We start from the raw sequence: 14,096 nt of genomic DNA, 5'->3' as shown, positions 1-14,096 counted from the left end.
AGAATTCCCGCTGCCTCTCCCCTCAGCTGTTTGTGTTGACAGAGTGCTATTCATCCCATCTCAACATTTTCCTTTGCCTTCAAAGTCATCAAACAGACTTTATTCTCATTTTCAGGCACTTCACACAATTGCCGGATGCTGTTTCAAACAGAGCATTAAAAGAATAAAGGCTCCCGGCCTAATTAATGCTGTGTGATAATGTATGTGCTTGACTAAGAGCTGTTAGAAGACGGGAAGGGTTGTGTCTGATGTCTATTATGCCCCTCTGAACTCGTGCATGGCTAATACTGCTGTGAGTGATTGCTGCGGTGCCATGCTGATGATACACAATGAGAAGAAAATCATCTCTGAAATGGGGATTTCAGAAAGCCTTTCGTGTTATATTTTGCGGTGTAGTCTCCCAGGATGCCATCAGCTCTTTGTCGCATGAGGAGAAATGGAAGAGAGGAAGACACACGAGATGTAAGAGGTTGCCTTGAAATAACTGCGCTCCCCTCAGTTTCAGACGTCTGTGTGCCAAAGCCTCTTTGCATACAGATAAGAACAGGGCCAATAGGCTGCTGCTGAGACAGCTAGCACCAGGCTCATATCCAAGCCTCACTCACCAGCAAGGTGTCTCTAAACTACGGTGGTCTTTGATAACAAGCGCTAGGAAAATAATATGCAAAGCGGGATTACTGTGATTATTTGTAAAACCCTGCCAATACAATTATCTGCCACTGCTAGGGGACACTGATACCGCTGGGTTTTGGAAAGGCTCAAAAGTGTTTTTCAAGAAATATGACAGTGAATGTGAAGCTTGTTGCCTCTCAGACAAAACAAACGCACCTGTGTCCATTGCCTAAGCCTCTGTAGGCCTTCTCCTGGTCTTGCATGCGGTTGAGGCTCTGGGCCACTGACAAATACTGGTCATAGTACTTGATGGCCTCCTCAAAGTCTCCCAGAGCCTCATAACAGTCTCCCAGGTTCCCATAGGCTCTGCCCCTGTCCATTACTGCCTCGTTGCCGCTCAGCTGCTGTAAAGTAGCCAGCTGCTGCTCCAGATAGCCGATTGCTTCCTCCATCACACCTACATTCATTTTGGTGATGCCCATGTTTCCGTACACCTGAGCCTCCACCACGGGGTCCTTCAGCCTGCGACCGAGCTCCAACTGCTCCTCGTAGCTCTTGAAGGCCATGGCGTACTTCCCCAGGGCCATGTAGACTGCTGCCAGGTGACCGTGGGCTTTGCACTCTCCCGACACATCACCCAGCTCTTGATAAACCTCCAGCTCCTGGGTGTGGTAGCCCAGGGCTTTGTCATATTTCTGCACAAGTCTGTAGGTGGCCCCGAGGGCAGCATAGGCACAAGCCTCCATCCTTCGCTCCTTAACCTGAAACGAGACAGAAAGTCGGCGATAGGGACATGAAAGAGTGACTATCAATATGGCTTTTCACATGACATTTTCTATTTTAAGGATGAATGGTTGAAGTATGTTATAATACATTCAATATGTGGGGTCATACCTGGTGAGCTAAAGCCAGCTGCTGCTCATAAAACTGAATGGCTCCAGCCACATCTTTTTTACAGACAAATATGTCCCCCAGGTTCCCCAGAGCTCTGAAGCGAGCCTGTGCATTGTTCAGGGACTGGGCCAGTGACAGCAGGTATTTCTGACACTCCTCTGCCTTAGTGAAGTCTCCAAGGGCCTTGAAAGCCAAACCCAGGTTACAGTACGCCTTTGCCTGGCTCAGTTTGTCATGAAGGTCCTTAGCCAGGGCTAGGTCCTGCTCATAGTATTTAACAGCATCCTGGTAGTTACCGAGGCAGTAGTGGGCGTAACCCAGGTTGTGACAAACTTTTCCCTCACTCTCCATGTCCTGGAGGTCAGGGGACAGACGAAGGTACTGCTCGTAGTAGGGCACAGCTTGAGGGAACTCCCCTCGTGAACAGTGGAAGTTTCCAAGGTTGCCCAGAGCCCTGGCTTCGCTCTGGACGTCTCTGAGCTCGCGAGCAATGTTGAGGTGGTTCTGGTAGTGTTGCAGAGCGCGGTCATGGGCTCCCAGAGCTTGGTAGGCCACAGCCAGGTTCCCGTGTGTGGAGGCTTGCGAGGCGCGATCGTTGACCTCCATTGAAATCTGCAGCTCCTGGCGGTGGTAGCGCACGGCCTGGTCAAAGGCTCCCAGGGCGTTGTAAGCATTACCCATGTTACCGTACGACCGGCCCTGAGCAGCATAATCGTTCAGCTCCTGAGCAATGGCTAGGTGTGTTTTGTGGAGTTTCAGTGCGGTCTCGTAGTCGCCCTTCATCTGGTGGATGATGCCTGCAGAGAGAGGAGGAGGAGAGGATGGAGTTAAAGACCCATTCAGGGGAAGATTATAAATGAGTAAATTCAAGTGCCTTGTCAGCACTTCATGTACAAAACAAGTCATTTGGTTGTTAAAATATGCTCTCTGAGCCATCTGCTCTCTGCTTACACAACACACTCCCACAGAATTATGGTCATTAAACTGTAGTGCAATCAAAGAGTGTTATTATAACACCAAAATAGAGTCTTTTGATTGTCTGAGTTGTCTTTGATGATGGTGTCTTAGAGGGATTTTATCAAAATCAACAACTTTTCCACAGGGTTGAAAACAGTTTATGAGAGAACAAGAAAGAAAAGAGGAAGTGAAAGTGCGGGGGAAGACTTTGAAGAGCTGATGGAAAGCTCAGCAAACAACTTTAGAAAAATGAGTTAAGTGCAGAGAAACAATAAATAATGGAGAACCCGGTGCATTCAGCGTATTATCTCTGATAAAATACCATCCTGTGGAAAATAATAGCTCTACCCCACAGCCAGGCAGCCATCTGGCTCACACACACACACAAACGCACATACATCCAAACAAATGTGCATACACACTGACAAAAACACAGCAAAGAGTAAAGACATCACAGCCTATCTACGGTATCTCCCCTGCTTTCCACTGAGACTCTTTACTAATCTCAGTTCTCTTTTTGCATTGTCACCCAGCTTTCAAGGATAATAATTGTGCTGATAATACTAAAGCTCACTTGGAGAGAAGACAGGATAGCTTCAGGCTGGCGGATGGAGACAGAGAAACCAGCTGCAAGGCAAATAGCTCCATCCACCATCCAGCCTTGCCATCTTTGCTTTGCTGGCTCAGCATGGAGGCTAATGTGTGACTATGACAGAGAGGAGGGGGGGTTCAGGCAGGGATGGGACACCCAGGAGGGAAACGGCTCTGGAGCCAGAGTGGGTGTGAACCTGGGAAGGAGAGGGGCTCTGTGGCTTTGTGGCGGTATGTGATGGTGCCGCCGGGATTAGTTACCGCCATGTGTGTTTTCCCATTCATTTCATCCGAAACCTGCCACATTATGGGCCTGAACACTGGCTGCATAAACAGTGGGGGTGAAGCTAAACAGACGGCTCACATGACTGCAGAGGTAAGATGATTGATGTGGATCTGCGTTCAGGTTTCGGCCCAATTAAAAAGAAGCACATCAGGCCAATGAGAACTGAAAAAGCTTTGGCACCTCTACAGCATGAGCCACTGGTCTGCGTAATAGTTTGTCAGGCATGTATATTCCTTTCAACACACATAAAGCGCTTATATGCTCCAGCAGGTTGGTGGCCTTGGGAGAAATCTACATAAGTATGACATCTGCAGCATCAATATTTCACTCTACATCAAGTCTAAATGAGGAGGCTCAAACAAACATGCCCGGATTAGGTGCTGAAAAATTCCAGACGGATTGAATTTTCCAGGGAAAACATCATCAAAGATCATCTGCCTGCTTAATTCAGGCCATGATGCAGCATGCACTGCAGCCTGGCACCTCTTGATGAATCAGAGCTGATTGGCTGTTTGTTTGCTTGCTCGTGTTCTCAGGTTAAACCCATACAACCTGCACAGACCTTGCAATAATAAGGTCACTGCCCTGAGGAGATGGTATGCTCAGAGTGTCGTGGTGTTAAACAGAGAGAAGTTAACCAGCCTGATAATACACAGATGAGCTGGGATGGAAATGACTACATGAGCACTAACATAACGTGACATCTGTGTGGAGCTTACAGAACATGGACGGTGCTCTTTCTTGAGCCAAAATAAATCAACGTGCTTGGAACACTTTTGCATTAAGGCTCCACTTGCAGAGTCATTTCCTATACCTTGGACAAACCTATTAAGCTTGCCTTTCCTGGCAGTCTCTCCTTTGAGTAGAAGCATGTTAAGATTCACGGCAGGCAACTTTGAAAGCTCTGACAGCCCTTGCCACAAAGTCACTCCCAAGGTTATGTTTTCCCCAACGGAGGCTGATCTTGCCTTGGATATAATGCCCACTGATGTATTACCAGCAAACATGTTCCATGCTGCAGGCTAAAAATGGATCTGGGGTCTCAGCTATGGACGGCGGGGTAGAAGAGGCAGCGGGGACAGAGGCTGGTCTTCAATGGCGTAGTCTGAGGTTGGGCTTGGAATCTGCAGCCAAAATTGCCATAAGCCTCAGGCTCTGCCTGGAGCCACACTTGAGGCAAGAAAATACTTCCTGCCTCCCTCCATATGGCAAGAGGATTATGGAAGCCTCAGGGGATGGCATCCAGAATGATAGTAAATAAAACCACACCAAACATGCTGGAAAATACTGATGGAATTAAGAGGAAGGGTCCACCCATAATGGTCATGGTGGAAGGTCAACTGAGTCAAAGTGCCCCTTGTCAAAGTGTCAGTTTCTGCACCAACATGTAAGAGAGTGGTGCAAACTAAAAATGCATTTGACTGCAACGCATCGAGTAATATGGCTCAATTATTCCGTTTTGGCTTGCAGCGTAAGATAAAGGCTGTGAAAAACCGGGATAAAGTGCACAGCACATCATTCAAATACATTTATACAGGGCCCTATCCATCCAGAGCTCCCTCCATCCCCCCATAACCAAAGACATTAAAAGCATGGCAATGTGTTGTCACTTTTCATTACACAGCTGGCTGTACAAAGAGGGATACGCCGCTGAGATGACTTTGAGGGATAGCGTTGTGTTCAGAGTAAATCACTGTGTCATTCTTCCAGGAGCCATGGAGGTCCTGAGTGCTGCTGCCTACACTCAGCTAAGAGGATTTTTTTTTTACCAACAATGCTGCCGGGTGAGACTAGAAATGGAGCAGAGATGACCAGTCTGAGCCCAAAATAAAGACTTGGGTGTGTTCCTGGTTTATATTTTAGATTGAAGTCAACATTATAATTTACTTATTTTCATGTTTGAATGGTAAAAACCATATCAGGAAGCTGGAATTGTGTTGCTTGTGGAAATGCTGATGCTGACTTAAACCTCAACTTGGGGAGATTGGCATGTGTAAAATACCAGAGGAGGAAGTCGGTCTTTGAAGGAAATTCCAATGAAGCTGGCAGTGCTCAAAAAATATTCCTTTCAACCAAAGCTTGTGCGTTTAGTTCAGTACGTTTGAACATATTTTACACTCCCTTGGTAACTTAGACTCTGTAGAAGTATTAAAAAAGCTGCTTGCTCCAGGAAATAAATTAGGGATATTAAAGATCGATGAAGCATGTAACACTGACAACTTCCCCCAAAACAGAATCAAACAAAATTAAAAAATAATTTTAAGATATATATGAAAGTCATTAAAAATGATTGAAAATAACACCAAGACCAAACAATTTAAAAAATTTAATTCTTTAGTGAAACTGTAAGTTCATTTTAAATTTGATGCCAGCATGTTTCAAAAAAGTTTGGACAAGAATTACAAAATCTGTGTAATCCTACAAAACAACTAATATAACATCTCTTATTAAATAAGATTAATACACAACAGACTAATATTATGACTGGGTATTAAAAACACTCTGTGGGAGACTGCGTGAGAAAGTAGTTGAACGATTACAGAATAATGTTGCATAACAATATAGTTACAAGAATGTTGTGGTTTTCATCGTCTACTGTACCAAAGGGTCAAGGCTGACAGACGGTTCAGAATGCAGCTGCTTGTCTTTTCACTGGCACATTCTTCCATATATAAATACATCCACATGTTTTAGCCTCACTCCATTGGTTGCCCATTCAGTATAGGATTAACTTTAAAATTGTTTTATTTGCTTTAAATCTCTCCATGGTCTTGCCACACCCTACCTGGCTGAGCTTCTTCACCCATATACACCCACCTGCTCCCTCAGGTCAGCTGATCAGCTGCTCCTGAAGGTGGTGAAAACCAAGCAGAAGCTCTGAGGGGACCGCGTGTTTGCTGTTGTGGCTCCAAAACTTTGAAAGGGCTTATCACAGCACGTTAAACAAGCCACGTCTCTGTCTGTTTTTAAATCTCTTCCTAAAACTTTTTCCTGGCCTTCGATACACAGTAGTCATTGATCTTATTTATTTCTTTGATTGCCCTCCTGTATCCTTTTTAACCATGTCTTTAAATTGTTTTTGTATTTGACATACAGTGTTCTTTCATCTCATGTAAGCTGCTATGTATATTATTGTTGTATATTTATATATTTACTTTTCTATTTATTTATTCACTCATACATTCATTCATTCTTTTGTACAGCACTTTGGTCGGCAGTGTCTCTTATTAAAGTGCTTAACAAATAAAGTTGGATTGGATTTGACAACTAATACTGAATGAACAGATGTCCAGGCCTGAAGGCTGCACTGCATCAAATGCAGGGATGACTCTGTAGTGAAAACCTCTGCATGGGCTCAAAACCAAAGAAAAAAACAACTGTCAATGAACTTAACCCTTTAACTTTCACTCCAAGAAAACAACTATAGATTTTTTTTGTATTTGATTGTTGTTGGAGCACTAAAATCGGGAAATATTTTGGAGGTGTAGATACAACCCATCAGGTTTTATTCAATTCAGCATATTTGCTTGCTACTCCAAAATGTAGACCAGTATTTATAAAGTACTTATAAAGCGAGTTTCCTGACACTCAAAGCGCTTTACACCCATCTGTACAACATTCACACACTGATGGCAGAGGTTTCTATTATAGGAACCATTAGCTTATCTAATGGAGTCACACCCATCCATACACCACTGGCAGGAGCAATTGGGGCTCAGTGTCTTGCTCAAGGACACTTTGGCATGTGACTGCAGGAGCTGGAATCAAACCCTCAGCCTTACGATTGAGAGGCAACAACTACTGAGCCACAGCTATCCTTAAAACGGTTACCAAACAGTTGAGCAGAAAATTAAGGGGTAAACACTGTGTGGTACAAAGAGGAAAATGTAAATAAACATGATGCAGAAACTCCTGAGCCCATTTTGGAATGACTGACAAAGTCCTACACATAAAAATTTGACATTCTTTATTAAATAATGGGCGCTGGATCCTCTGCTTTAAAGAGAGGAAAAATAAAGTTTTTGTCAGTCCATAATTAAACTTACACTGGGAAGGTACAGTGTTAAACCATATTTACAGGTTTTAGAGCAACATAAGTGCCTTAAGAGCCCTTGTATATTTCAGGAAAACACCACCAAACCACATTTTGCTTGCATTACAACATCTCCCAGCAGTCAATAAGTCAGGGTGCTACACTGACCCGCCTGCTGTCCTGACTCTGTACCCACTGAAAACATTTGCTGCATCATGAAACAACAAATCTGACAAACAGGGTCCAGAACTGTCGAGCGGATGAAATCTTTTATCAGGCAAAAAATAGGACAACATTTTCTTTCAAAGCCCCGGAAACTGGTCTCCTCAGTTCCCGAACGCTCACAGCGAGCTGTTAAAAGAAGAGGTGATGTAACACAATGACAAACATGTCCCAGTTTCTAGTTTTTTGAAATGTGCAGCTGCCTGGCATCAAATTTAAAACAGAGCATATGCTGTATTTTTCAGTTTCAACATTTGAGTTATTGTTTCATATAGTTACCAATTCAATTTATGTTTACGAATAATTTTGCGAACCATCAGTTTGTTTTTATTAACATTTTGGGTTTTTTTTCTGTATAGAGAGATAATCTATAGCGAGACACACCAAAAGGTTAAGTTAGAAAATCCCTTCACAACTTTTCTAACAGTCACTAAAGAGACAGTTCTTTCAATGGTAATAGAAATAGAAAATGCAGGATAAAGAAAAACTACATTTTCATTACACTAGCACAAATTTAGTCACCAGTAAGAACAGTCAAAGAGAGATGTTGAATTGAAAAGGTTCAAAGCAATTATGTGCAGACTGTGATGATTATACATGGATTATGGTCATAATATGGAGGATAAGTTTCCCAGAGACTTCCAATGTAATAATGTCTATGAAAATGAATGGATGAATGGAAGCTGAAAGACTCTATTAAAATATGCAAAGTATCTGAACTGAGCTGTGCCAGTTGTAAATTATGCTTTAGTGTATGTTACGATCTGTGGGGGGAGTAGTGAGCTGAAGCAGACACTGGATTCTGCTGGGGTCTGAGGAGGAGGGAAGAGGCGGAGCTGGAGGGTCTGGGTTTAAGGTAGCAAATCCCCACGAGCAGACACAGACATCCTCCACAGTCTGACTGACGGAGAGACAGGAAAGAGGGAGATAAAAAGGACATAGTATGGATAGATGGTTGGCTGCTGAATGGGTCGTCTGCCAAAGGAGACACACAAAGAGAGAGCTGTACCAGTTGTGTTCACTTTCCTGAGCTCATCAAAACAGCTGTCGCTTTCCTGTCTGAATGCATGACCTCTGATTCCTCCGAGCACTTCGGCTGACAATATTCAATCAGGGTTTTTCTTCATTTTTGCTCTGCACAATCACCTCACCATTTAGGAACAGATCAAATTTCATGCTGAAGTTGCAGAAGGCTGAGAAAAGGCCACCGTTGCTCAATGCAAAACAATGTTACAGCTCTTTTGTTTCACTTAATAGCCCCACAGCGTGCTGAATAATAACTGCATTAAATGAGCTAAATGTTAGTGTAAGCACAGAGACAAGAAAAGTGTGTTTAGCAAGGGCCTCTAGTCCAGTTCCTGGCAGCGTCCTCTGTCAAGAGATTGAAGGAGGCCAGGCAGGGGGGAGGTAGGGAGTAGGGAGCGTCTGCTGCTTTTCCAACAAACAGACATTTGGGGCCAGGCTGCAAAGATCAGCTAGATAGCAAAGACCTCTGCAGGAAAGTAACATAAGCCTGGCATCTTGCAAAACCACCCCCACCTTTACCTTCTCCATTTACCCGGTCATTAATGGAAAGCTTAAGATGTCACCAGTCTCAGAAGAATTCACTTTTTATGGCCTTGTTACGCTTCTTTCCTGTCTTCCTCCGTATATTGTGCTCTCATTTATCCTGTCTGGGCCATTAGGCTGGCTAAATTCCTCTGTAAATTCTGCACTCTCCTGTTCCCCTTCCTGGTCAGACTAGTAATATGTCGACAATCACTGCTGTTTCTAAAGGCTTAAGGTAGAAAACTGAATAATCTCAGTGCCTCAGGGCCAGTCTGGTCCCTGTCTGTCGCTGCTGTAGGCAGTGTGAAATCAGTTTAGAGGAAGGTATGGGATTTATGTTCATGCAATCTTTGTTGTTGTAATGATAATAGAGATGATGCTGCTGTGTTCGAGCTTTGTCATGATTAAGGATGTTTATCTTATCTTTTAATTACATTACGAAGCAGCCCATTTACAGGAGGATCATTTTAAAGGCAACGATGATACAACTTCTGTCGAGGTTACATGCATTAGAGCTCACATTATGCGGGTCAGTGATGCCATATTTCAACACAACCTGCGGCACACACGGCCTGTGAGAAATATAAATCATGTGCGACAATGTTTCCGTCAGACATGTTACAAAACCTGGTAATCAGATGTCTGGTCAAAGCAGATTTCCACAACTGATTTTCTGGAATGTAAATTCCAGCGCTCGTTCTCTCATGGCCCTTAAATGGAAAAAAGCTGCGAGTGTGAAATGAGTTTAGCATAAAAGGTCTGAAACTAATTCACTACAGAAGTTATGCCCTCTTTTTTTTTAAATACAACTGATGAGATGTGAGCACAGAGCATCAGAGCGAGGATTGTGAGGGGCTTTGTAGTTCTGTGAAATCTTCTTCCTTTTGTTTTCCTCTTTCTGTTGCTTTGTTTTTGTGAGCATCAGCAGAAAGTGTTCCCCAGGGATTCTGGAGGAAATAAAAAATGCTTAATTAGATCTGTTACCTCCGGCGTTTTTTACTGATGGAGGCGACAGTTCAAGTGACTTCTTTGAGACATATGGTCAGATGAGGAGGTGTGAGTGGAGCACAACAAAGACCAGGCACGCACACAAAGCTTATGAAAGAAACTTATTCAAAGTCTCTTTGAAGTGGGATGCAGAGGGGAAATAATACAATTTAGATTCTGTTTCATGAATACAAGAAATGTGAACTACATGGGAACCCACTACTTTAGCCCTCACTTGGATATTAAATATTGCTGACTAGGGGGTAAGTTAGCCAATTAATGAATAATAAATGGGGCTGGAATACAACATTTTCATATCCTTTATAGGTCAGAGTGTGCTGAGCCAGGGCTGCTAGTACCGCTGGGCATCATGGTTAGATATGAAAGCGTGGCGATCTGGATACAACTGTACCTCAGAGCCATGTCAGCTGCCGCTCCACCCACACTGCACGCACCATTAGCGACAAGCTGAGAGGGCATAATAAAAGTTTCTTCTTTCCTGTTCCTGCAGCTTCTTCTTTCCATCTCTTCAACTGATTTTTCTTTTATCACTGCTCGTTAATCTTCTTTCCATCATCCTTCCTCTCCGAGCAGTGAAATCATTTGAAGTCCCAAACAACATCCTGTTAGTTTTAGCCCGCATTATCTTCTTCTGCTGAGCAGGTTTTTGGGCGTTGATGACGGAATAACAACACACACCCCGCTGCTCAAAACAAAAACAAAAACAACAACAATGGGACAATTACAGACTGATGCTCCACAACCTCCACTTCATCCTCTGTTATCTTCATTATTCAGCTCCTCTTGAATCAGCTATTAAAGGTAATTAAGCGATTCATCAAGTCAGTTTCAATTACAGGGAGCTTGACAGCTGCAGATTACAATCAGTAGGGGTGAAGGGAGAGACAGATAGAGCATGAGAGAGGAAGGCATCAAAAACTACAAGTAAAGAGGAGAGTGCGCGCAGATAAAGCAGCGCTCAGATGGACGAGGAGCCTCTGCGGATGTCAGGAGGTTGAGTTTCCACATGATGCTCCAGCTTGTCCAGGCTGTCATCATGGAGCAACAGGCTGCTACACCCTCTCATTTAGCTTCTGCTTTTGCCAGCTGGAGGTCTTTGACACTGCATCAACCACACTATCATTACTCTGTCATCCACTCCCAGGGCTGTAATGTTGTAAACTAATAATAAATACGAGCTGGCAAAACTGCAATCATGCTACAGAAAGGCGCACATTCGCTGTATGACACATGGTGCCCACTCTTAATAAAGCTCACGTACTGTAAAATCATAAAAACGTTCTCACTACAGTCCCTAATTTATGGCGACCAGTCACCAGCTCTCTTTAAGTCAGGTGTGTGTTGGTGCTGCGAGCTTTCCAGGATGTGCGACCATTAGTCCGGTCAAAGGACGACTTCAATTTATGTTTGGATGATTAACCCTGCTCTCTGCTTGCACACTTTACACATTAGGTTCAAAAATAAATCATCTGTGAGGACCTATTATGCCTCTTAGTTGTCCATTAGAGTCAGGTTTACTACTTTCTTCATGGCTATCATAAGTCATCCAGCGTAGGTGATAATTGCTGGATTAAATACAGGAAAGAGGCTATAGCATATATCTCATGAGGTATTGGATATCGAGAGACCTTGATCTCTGAGGTTGCTTTTATTATTACATTAGAAGATTTCACAAGGTAAAAGCGCTAATCATTTCATTTTAGCAGGATATATCTATAAAACATTAGCTTCCAAAGGGGGCGATAAATGCTGTGTAAGTTTCCATCAAAACATCCAGATCATACATTCAGTTTGCACTGTCTCATTTATATTTCTCTTTACACCTCTTTTTCTATTTCAGGTGTGATTAAAGTCAAAGCGAGTGTGAAGGTGAGAGCAGGAACGGTAAATGTGAAAGGATTTCTTTGGAGAATTAACACATTTCGTTCATAGGTTTATTTATATTCTGACAGCCAGTGCTGTATGTTGGCAGTGTATCACCCAACACACAGAACTTTCTGGGCTCACAAATTACTGCTGGCTCTGACGTGCACCATCTTCTTCCCTGGCTTCCATGCAGACTCACTCCTGCACACCTTATGCTTCTATAATCTGCTGGGCACTATGCACATTATGTTGAACATAATGCAATCCTGAAATATTGTACAGCATAATCAACAACTTTGAATAAATCAGTGACCATGCATCAATGAAAATGAAAAATAATGACACTGTGGTTTGATTATACATACATATGTCTGAAAACAGCTTTCAGCGAACATCTCATTTGAATGAGGACAAACATGGATGTAGCCTGCAGCGCAGTGAAAACACAAGCAGAAAGCAGTCGCCTTTTTATATCCCCAAAACAACAAGAAGGCAGACAGACACCTTTCACTTGTTTATTTATTTTTTGTTTTTTCAGCCTCTTCTTCATGTTAAAAGTAGGGTCTGCAGGATTTTCCTAAAACTATTGACAAAATTTCAATTTTTACAAGAATAATTCTGCTCAATCATCACTTCAAGGCCTCCATATCACTCTGGATACTGTACTGTTCTCTGGTTTTACCATTTTAAGTTACTGTGCTGAGGTTTGGGGCAACATATACAAATGCTCACTGCATTCATTATCCATACTTCAAAAAAGAGCCATAAGAATTATTCATCAAGTCGGATACCTGGACCACACCAACCCATTATTTCTACAGTTAAGGCTACTTAATTTTTTAGATATTGTAAAATACCAAACTGCAATAGTCATGTTTAAGGCCAAATCCCACTTATTACCTGCCAATATTCAAAAACTGTTTAGGGGATGAGGGGGAGGGTAAAATCTAAGGGGAGAAATGAATTTCAAATCATCGACCATACGCACCACAACCAGATCCTTTTCAATAGCAATCAGTGGGGTAAAACTTTTGAACAATCTGTTTATAGAGCTACAACAATGCAATAATGTTGATAACTTTAAAAGGAAATACAAGGAGGTGATTCTCACAAAATACAGGTTGGAGGATGGGAGTTAAACACCACCGTGCGAGGGCAGGACAGCTCGAGGCCCTGAATGATAGGGCTGTCTGATCACTGGGCTGCTTATGTGTATGTGTGTATAAATTCATGTATTTAGATATGTTGGGGTATACACATATGTGTATAAAAATTGTATGTATGTATGCATGCATGTATATATGTATGTCTATATGTATGTATGTATATATGTATGTCTATATGTATGTATGTATAAGTGTATTTATGTGTGTATATATTTAAATAGACACATAGAAGCTTGACTAACCATATGGTATTCAATTAAAACTGGAGAGGGGGTGGAAATTATAAGTTAAATTTCTTTCCACTCCTTTTTGAGAATGTAAAAGACTGTAACTTAGGGATTTAAAATATTACTATTATTACTATTATTATTATTTTGGTCTTCTTCTTCTTTCTTTTGTTGGCTGTCTCCATAACATTATTCTTCTTCTACATTTTCAAAATAAACTTTCATTCATTCATTCATTCATTCATTCATTCATAAATGGGTGTCAATGCCTGTGTCGGCCTCAACCTCCTACTCTGCCCTGATGCTGATGTTTCGGTTGTGTTGGATGTTTCTGGACGTAGAGTAGATGTGACTACCTCAGCCTGGCACCCAGTGTGCAAGTGAATTTGCGTGTGGATGACAGCGAGTGGAAGAAGATATCCTGAATGGCTACAATAGCGGACGTAGCATGGAGCAAAAAAACTGCAACTAAAAAAAAAAAGCCAAACAGAAACATTTTTTTCCTAAAAAAGGTGGCTTTGCTTGACTTTCACTTGCTTTTGGGCAATTGGAGAGCGGCTGAGAACGAAGAGCGGCTTTCTGCTAACCAGGTATGTGTCAAATACCAGTGATTAGCTTGTGCTTACATGCTATGTCAGATGCACAGCTCTAGAGTCTCTCCTGTGCAGAAATGCAATGCTACAGAT

The 14,096-nt window shown here is 42.5% G+C and overlaps 1 protein-coding gene across 3 annotated transcripts in view; it reads right to left on the bottom strand.

The window, feature by feature from the left end:
* LOC141790211 (tetratricopeptide repeat protein 28-like) overlaps positions 1 to 14,096 on the bottom strand; it is a 211,785-nt gene that overhangs the window by 28,835 nt on the left and 168,854 nt on the right. For all 3 annotated transcript variants that reach the window (XM_074669915.1, XM_074669913.1, XM_074669916.1), the window contains 2 exons: positions 1,507 to 2,303; positions 829 to 1,373 (listed from right to left, as the gene is read on the bottom strand). In XM_074669915.1, the coding sequence (XP_074526016.1) occupies positions 829 to 1,373; positions 1,507 to 2,303 (1,342 nt within the window). The remainder of the gene's footprint in view (positions 1 to 828; positions 1,374 to 1,506; positions 2,304 to 14,096) is intronic.

The sequence above is a fragment of the Halichoeres trimaculatus genome, unplaced genomic scaffold (genome assembly GCF_033239565.1).
Source record: "Halichoeres trimaculatus isolate MK-OKI-2021-1 unplaced genomic scaffold, fHalTri1.1 fHalTri1_scaffold_5, whole genome shotgun sequence".
NCBI lineage: Eukaryota > Metazoa > Chordata > Actinopteri > Labriformes > Labridae > Halichoeres > Halichoeres trimaculatus.
Note: the sequence above shows the minus strand (reverse complement) of the source record. Positions and strands in the feature narration are given on the sequence as shown.